This window comes from Strongylocentrotus purpuratus, unplaced genomic scaffold, assembly GCF_000002235.5.
Source record: "Strongylocentrotus purpuratus isolate Spur 01 unplaced genomic scaffold, Spur_5.0 spur5_contig_863, whole genome shotgun sequence".
NCBI lineage: Eukaryota > Metazoa > Echinodermata > Echinoidea > Camarodonta > Strongylocentrotidae > Strongylocentrotus > Strongylocentrotus purpuratus.
Genome location: NW_022145572.1, coordinates 1455847 through 1464269, shown reverse-complemented (window position 1 = coordinate 1464269; position 8423 = coordinate 1455847). Strand labels below are relative to the sequence as shown.

General features: G+C 37.1%; 1 protein-coding gene across 1 annotated transcript; it reads left to right on the top strand.

The window, feature by feature from the left end:
- Positions 1-2767: 2767 nt before the first annotated feature.
- On the top strand, positions 2768-5414 carry LOC115919304 (plasminogen-like). Its single transcript, XM_030972760.1, has 4 exons — positions 2768-2859; positions 3328-3426; positions 3764-4018; positions 4401-5414. Exons 2-4 carry the CDS (start codon positions 3360-3362, stop codon positions 4661-4663), a joined length of 585 nt encoding a protein of 194 aa, XP_030828620.1. The 5' UTR covers positions 2768-2859; positions 3328-3359; the 3' UTR covers positions 4664-5414.
- The last annotated feature ends 3009 nt before the right edge of the window (positions 5415-8423 follow it).

The window sequence follows — 8423 nt, the reverse complement described above, 5'->3', positions numbered from 1 at the left end:
ATAATAATGTCGCTTTTTTGTCGGAACCCGTTGATGACGACGCCTAATCCATGCTTGCCATGAAAGGGCCCATGACATCGAAATACAAGTGTATTCCTGTTGGTGTGTAGTCCTGCATACATCTCATATTTTGATATATAAACTTTTGAATTTGTTTCACAGATTTTTAAATATATTTTAAAATATTTGTTTTTCAAACTTGCTAAGCTCCAGGCTGAAAGGCAGACTTGTCGGTGAAATCGATAGAACAGTTTCGGGTGATATTTCTTACAATTTTGAGTTCGAGAGCAAGTGTGAAGGTGGGCAACATGGCAAATTTGCTTCTGTATAATATTTTACATATTATTATGCCAAAGAAACGTGGTCGCATTTGACGAAACACGAACATGCACAATTTCAGTGGTGATTTCATAGTTTAATGGTATCAAATTTTAGATGTTCCTTTAAGCGCAACTCTGCTCCTATTATCCGCTTCAAGAATTAAGACAGTGTATGTCACTGACCTTGTACAATGTCTGGTTGTTTTCACGAAACACTCGTCAATTTTTAAATTCGACCCTCTTCATCAAACTTGTCATATTACGTACTGCTTTGAAAATATGCTGGTTTACTTGTCAAGAAAATCCACTTTACTGAAATCCAGATAAAACTTCGGACGTTGCCATTGGACCTCATATTTCAGACCTCTTCAAGACATGAAGGGATATAGAAAGTGAAATGAGTGTGTGTGTGTGTTGTTTGAGTGTGTGTGTGAGAGAGAGAGAGAGAGAAAGAGAGAGGAGAGAGAGGGAGAGATAGAGGGAGTGGGATGGTGTATTTCGGGAGGGGGGGGGGCGGTGGTGGGCATTACGGTACGACAGAACGATTTTTTTATATTAAAAAGAAAATAATTTCATATGTACGCCACGGGACCAGTACGACAGTCCTCCTTATAATGTTCATAATTTATGGTGGTTTTTGTTGTCAATAAGTTTTAAAGAATGATTTTGTTTTTTAAATCATAAAGCGCTTAGAAACAGCATTATGCGGTATACAGATGTGATTATTATTTATATTATTATTATTATTATTATTATTATTATTATTATTATTATTATTATTATTATTATTATTATTATTATTTTTGTTATTATTATCATTATTACTATTAGAAGAGCCAAGGTAAATTTAAGGATCATGCGAATGAATTACAGTACATTGCAAACAATAGACGTATATCCATCCATTGACACCTTGCCAAATGTTAAGGAATAGTTTAGTTCAATGGGCCATTTGTGTAATGTAATCAAATTTAATGCGCAAATCTTTCTAATGTACCTCCTCACAAATTATTTCATCCACCTGTTACAAATAATTGTTTTTCAAAAGTCAGAATGCGAATTGCATACATTCCATATTGATAGGTAGGACAGGCGATACTGTTTGTCCTACCTAGCAACAATAAATGTGCACTGTCGCTCATATAGTTGGAATATAATGAGAATTAATGCCTCACAAAAGGGCACTAATATACCACATCGACACGGTTTTGATCCTGGGACCTCACAGTTACGAGGCCATTGCTTTACCACTGAACCATGATTGTACGCAGCGGGGGCTAGGGTACGGGGCAGTTCCCACAAATAAAATAAAGACAAAGAAAATGCAATAAATTATCAATAATTCATAGAATCCCCCCCCCCCCCCACGATCCCCAACAGAAAAAAATCTTCTGTGTGCCCATGCCTTGAGCCATAATCCATGGATTTTTGTTTATGTTGGGGACCGGGGTAGAATGCAATAAATTATTGATTATTTAGTGCATTTTCTTTGGTTTTTTTTAATTTTTGGGCACTGCCCCGTACCCTAGCCCCCGAAATGTTATCATATATTTCATTTGTGTTGAAGAAATGTAGCTTCAATATCTTGTAATATTATATTAAATGATATATATTATCATTCTGTTGTTGAACAATAAAATATATTTCAAAACAGAACTAATCAGGCGCGGATCCAGGATTTTTCTAGGGGGAAGGGGCATTTTTTAAATTGTTTTTGCTCCCGAAAATTTGAAAATCGCACCGGCCGAAAATTCGCTGTGTGTGTGTGTGTGTGTGTGTGTGGGGGGGGGGGGGGGAGCCATCTCCGAAAAAAAGGTAAAATTAGCGTGTTTTTACACGTTATATTTCCTAGGGAGGGGGCCGGTCCCCCGGGCGCCCTGGATCCGCCACTGGTTAAATAGTAACAGTGCATTCAGTCAAAGTCTTAAAATTAACTTGTTTTCAAGGGTTGGCATAAACATTTCCCCATTGTCGGTATCGATGGAAGGGGCTTAGTGGTAACGGAACTTCTCAGTCAAAGTCAAAAAACTGTATTCCTGTCTTGGCGTTATCACTTTCTCTTGATCAGCATGGCGCCATGGGCGGGGCTTTAGAAAAAAGCTTTAGAAAAACTTCAGTGCTCGCCTTCGTGTATTCAAGGAAGAATAGCCCTATATCATTTTCCAAAGAAAAGCAGCGATGGGCGGGGTTCCATTCTTTCCTTCGACCAAACATAACCTGACAGTCACGCATTTTTAGAAGATTGTTTTATGTCCTTCGAAATTCGGTTGTGGCCTGATGATATTTTGGACCAATCAGATTGGCCTACGACACGTATTTAAATTATTTCCTTTTGATCATTACTGATGGGATGGGTGAAAATTGTCCTTTCCACCAATCAAAACCCAAGTTTGATATACTGTGGGGATGTATTCTACTTGTAATACTATAAATATGGGCATCCATTCCTTCCAGCTTCATATCGAGGATCCAGCAGGCAGTTGCACAACTAGATTTGAAGGACAGCAAATCTTCGAAAGCTTTTCATATTGTGAGCAGGGTGAGTATATTTCCTCTCTTCCTCAAAGTATCTCTATCTAATAACATTCATAAAATGTTGGCCGCATATATGTTTCTATACCAGAAACAGTTGGCCTGTAAGGAATAAGTTGCTTAGCTATTCATTCCTGTTGCATCATGGAAGGGTGAAACAGAAGTAGTATTATTTGACACCTTTGAGTGATATTTTGAGAGATTACAATAGAAATGATGGTGATGATTTTGAGTTAAAGGATAATTGGACCGTTTTAATAATACGCCAACATTACAACTATTTGAATATCATGGCTCATCATTATTTCTGATCTTGTTACCACCGACCTACCAGTTCTAAATAGCTTTCTCTATAAACCATTGCCGTATTTTGTATTTTGTCAGTAAGCAGTAACCATAGTCATTTCGTTTATCCTCCTCATTATTCCAACAGCAAGCTGAATATTCCCTTTCATATTTTTGTTTGTATTTTTAGTTCTTCTTTGAGTCCGACAAAACGTCTTGAACATGGCCCAACTTTTCTTGTACATGGCACTCGCTGCTACCTTCGTGCTTGTTTCAAGCCAACCGGATTGTAAGTATAATGTACCAATATATAAATAATAATATTACAAATATGTAAGAGTAATTTTTACACAGTCTCACAACTTAAAGTTAAGATAATTGCATTGCTTTGAAAAACATGACTGTTAAGCATGTTAAGTGAATTATTCAAAGCCTTCCACGCCCTCTATTAACCAGACAGGAAAAATACATGATATATATATATATATATATATATGTATATATATAAGTGAGATCTAGATTTAAAAACAAATATGCCAACAGTTTTGCAGACCATGACACGTTAAAATTTATTCTCTCTTAAATATATAAAAGAATGCGTAAGCCCACATTAATCATTTTTTTAGGCACGGACGATCCAAACGGGACCATCTACAGAGGAGAGTTGGCTCAGACCTTTTCCGGTAAAACATGCCAATCCTGGAACTCCCAGAACCCACAGAGGCACTCCCGGACACCCGGCAACTACCCTGATGCGGGCCTTGGGGATCACAACTACTGCAGGAACCCCGACAGTGCATTCACCGCCTGGTGTTACACCACCGATCCTGATACCCGATGGGAGTATTGTACCATTGGTGATTTCAGCCCCGAATGCACGAGTAAGTATTGTATATGTATGCGAATACATTCAGAACAAAAAATACAGTGGACGCTATTTGTATTAAAGATATTTAAATAGAATATTGAATTCGAGTTATTTTTCAAGTATCATAATACCATAAAATAACCCTCTCTAAGATGATATGAAATTTGATTCATACCACTCATGCATGAGTGAGCATAGTCCTTAAACAATTAATTAGTCTCTGAAAGAAAATAATTAAAATCACATACTACCGGGTACCTATGGGTGGAGAGAGCCAATTTAGCTTGATTGAGGACATGGGTGACTTGCCGGGGATCGAACCCACGACCTTCTTCTATATCCAGTCAAGTGTTGCAATCGACTACGAAACTTCTACTTATTCCACATTGAATTAGATCCCGAATGCTACCACCAATCCCCTGGCGCTGACTACCGAGGAGAAGTCTCGACTACCAGGAACGGTCGTGAGTGCCAAAACTGGACCTCCCAGTCGCCCCATGGTCACAGCCGCACCCCAGAGAACTACCCTACCTCTGGTCTCGGGGACCACAACCTCTGCCGCAACCCCGACGGCGAGGATTTTGCCTGGTGCTACACAACCGACCCCAGTGTCCGTTGGGAGTTCTGCAACATCGGATTGCCCGAAGAAGCTTGCTAAATGGCGTTCAATGTCTTCTTAAAATGAGCGGAGGAGGAAGGGGTATTTCTTGAATCTTATCATGTTTCGTTATCGTAATTTTGCTTTTTAATATTTATCATCTTTGGAAACAGGGTGACTTTGTAGGCCATATGGTGGCTGCTTACTGCTATGATACAACCTCCTATATTGATTTCACTGTCTGTCATTTCTTTGATGGAATATTATTGTTCAAACCTCTCTACGAGAAAGTATGGATCTAATTTCCTGTTCATATTTTAACAATTGCTAACATTCTTTAGGTGTTGTTCTGCTAGTACTTTCTTTTGATGGGGTGGTTGGGAGGGAAGGGGTCAACTATTTATATCAAGTGGTGTGTTTCAGAAAGAAATAACAAACAAAAACTAGACAAGAAATAGAGGGAAATAGAAGAATAAATGTTTCATTACTTCACCGTTACAAATTTATCTCATTGATATATTGATAATGATATAGCAGTGTAACTCAGATTGAATAAACAGTAGTTACTCTATTTATTCGCAATAATATTAAGCAATGGAAACATTGCTGTTTTTACTCTTTGAATTTGTATTAGTCTTAGAATTAAATCTTAGCATTGTGTTGTATTGGCTATAAGGTGTAGTACTGGATTAAATACTTCATATATTGTTTGATGTATCAATATTGCATTCCTTGATAATGAGTCACACCACCCCCTGTGCAATCATTTGTTGAACAATAAAAGACGATTGAAACATCTCTAGCACAATCACAATGTTGTGTTTGCTTTGTTGTATTTCCGTTTAATGGACAAGGAACAAAGAGAGAGAGAGAGAGAGAGAGAGAGAGAGCGAGAGAGATAGCGAAAGAGAGGGAGAGAGAAAGAGAGAAAGATTGAAAGAGCGAGAGAGAGAGAGAGAGAGATTGAAAGAGCGAGAGAGAGAGAGAGTTTTCTTTCCATTTTAATTTTGAATATTCATTGTAATGTGTGCGCGTGCGTGTGTCTGTGTATGTGTGCATGTGTGTGTGCATGCTTGTGAGTGTGAAGGTGAGAGAGAAGGATATATATATGGAGAGTATGAGAGACAGAGTGAGTGAGTGAGAGAGAGAGAGAGATAGAGAGATAGAGAGATAGAGATGGGGAGGGGTTGGGGTTGAGAGAAAATATTTAAACACACGAAGGCGCGAATCTTTTCCCTTTCGTTTTCTTTCCCTTTTAAAGGCGTCGTTTAAAAATGTTAAATCTGAGATGCACGACCCTATATGTGTTATCAGTGTCTGTGAAATAGTGTAATATTGAAGCACTAAAGGAATTGCGCTTCAAAATGATCAAGAAGTGCCTCAAAATTTTTTTGAGTGACCGGTTTTACCATACTCGTTTTCCCCAATAGACTGTAGTGAATCAGACAGGTGATCGGCTTGTAAAAGTCATTGGGTTCCTGACTGACCTAAAGGTTTGTAATTACCATTGCAGCATGAGCTAAATCCAGGATTTTGTTTCAGAATCTGGGACAAAGTTACCGGATCCCTTTAATTTTGAATATTCATTGTAATGTTTAAAAGGTTTAATATCACATTTTCATTACCTTTGGAAAATAAAAATATAATGAACTAGCCCCAAACATCTTACACATTCTTGTAACTTGCATCTTGGTAAATCTAAACTGCAATTCCTTTTTTTCTCCTCGGAACAGTTGATTTGAACAGACATTGTCTTCGATGTTACATCCCTCTTCTTCTCCTCTATAGGCTTTTCCTGAATTTGCGAAACATGTGCGATTCACAACGACAATAGTGAGGATAACGATGATGATGATAATACTACTACTACTACTACTACTACTAATGATAATATAGTAATAATACAAATAATCAAGTACACTGTGAAAAATGTGGGCAATATTATTTCCACACTTTGCCCAACGTTGTGCCATAGTCAACCCAACCATCTATTGGGCAATAATTTTCCCAGTGGTATTGGTAAAAGTACCCGACTTCACACGTGCATAATTGTTTCGTATTTTGACCAACATTTGGGCTAACATATCACCCTTCAACTGCCCAACTACGGCAGCCCACTTGTTGTGAAAATCTTGACCAGCTTTTGGGCAAAATACTAACAAATTATGCAAATATTGCCCCATAGATGGTTGGGTTGACTATGGCACACCGTTGGGTTACGTGTTGAAATAATATTGCCCAATTTTTTCACAGTGTATAATCACAGAGATTACCAGAAACAATGTACTATACAATCGAAATAGAATATCATACCCATACCTTGCGTACCCTTTTCAATTTTGTTTCAATCTTAATTCCGAGAGTCAGAAAGTGCGAGAAATGTCAGACAACTTTGCGAGGGGTGGAGACTTTATGAAACTACATTGTCATTGTGACTGATTGGGGACAAAAATAAGAATCTGACTTTCTGACTTAATGCACAGTGAATTGTGAATATGCGTACTCCACATAACATGATGTCATGAAGTCGATAGCTGGTTTTAAAGTAGACAATTCCGATTTACAAAGCTATTGATTTCGAGTTTCCAGAGAGCTGCTAGTCTTCTGACAGATACTAAATTAGTATATAATTGATATTATTGTAATTCATGACTCATAACCGTTCATAAATGAATATATAATTCATTTATTTCAACATGGTCTTTAAAGGACAAGTCCACTCGAAAATAACTTACTTTTAATAAAAGCAGAAAAATCTGACAAACCAATCAAAAAAGTTTGAGCAAAATCGGATAATTAATAAGAAAGTTATGAAGTTTTGAAAAAAAGTATGTAAACTATGGAACAATGAGAATGACAATACAAATTGCCAAGGTGGTTATTAGTTTGCGACGACATGTCCTCACTATTTATTAAATGCTCTTTATGGTTTAATCCCATTAATGTCCCTTTTTATTACCCAAAACTTGATTTCCCCATGCCTTTGCCCAGGATATATGATTTGTATCATATTGCGGGCATGACATTTCACAAAATCTTTTATGAACTTTGAAGAATTTCTACTATTTCTGAATATTGTATATTCATAATTTATTGATTTTTATATTAATAGTTTATCAAAATTCACATATTTCAACTACCCCATATTAGTGCATCCACACAAAACATATTACTATTAATGTAACTTGGATGCTGGTGTGAAGAAATAAGATTCTTGAGGAGAAAATAGGAAATTTATATCATCCATATAAAGAAAATAATTAGGGGATAGTGAGGACAACACGTCACAGACTCATGAGTGAGTTGCCAATTTGTCTAGTGATTTTCAAAGTTTTTAATGTCATTAAATTCATAACTTTCTTATTAGTTATCTGGTTTTGCTCAGACTTTTTTTGATTGGTTAGTCTGATCTTTCTGCTTCTATTGAAATTAAGTTTTTTTTTCGAGTGGACTTGGGCTTTAATGTTGGATTTTCCTTCAAGTGCAACTCAGCGCACTAAACTGACCTTGTACAATGTCTGGTTGTTTGCACGAAACACTCTCTCACTTTAAAATTGACTTCGACCCTCTTCATCAAACTTGTCATATAAGAGTGACTGATTTAAAAATATGCTGGTCTACTCGTTACGAAAATCCTCTTTAACTGAAATCCAGATATAACTTCGGACGTCACGGTTGCCATCGCATCTCAGTTTTCAGATCTCTCCGAGACATGAAGAGATATAGTGAGAGAACGGGAAGTGTGGGTGTGTATTTGTGAGAGACAGAGATAAACATATTTACACTTGTTCTGGGAGTGTGTACATGTTCAAAGATTATG

Coding starts and splice junctions, on each gene's coding strand:
- LOC115919304 (XM_030972760.1), top strand. CDS start 3,360: ATGGCCCAACTTTTCTTGTACATGGCACTCGCTGCTACCTTCGTGCTT. Junction 3,427..3,763: donor TGTTTCAAGCCAACCGGATT/GTAAGTATAATG, acceptor TCATTTTTTTAG/GCACGGACGATCCAAACGGG. Junction 4,019..4,400: donor TTTCAGCCCCGAATGCACGA/GTAAGTATTGTA, acceptor ACATTGAATTAG/ATCCCGAATGCTACCACCAA.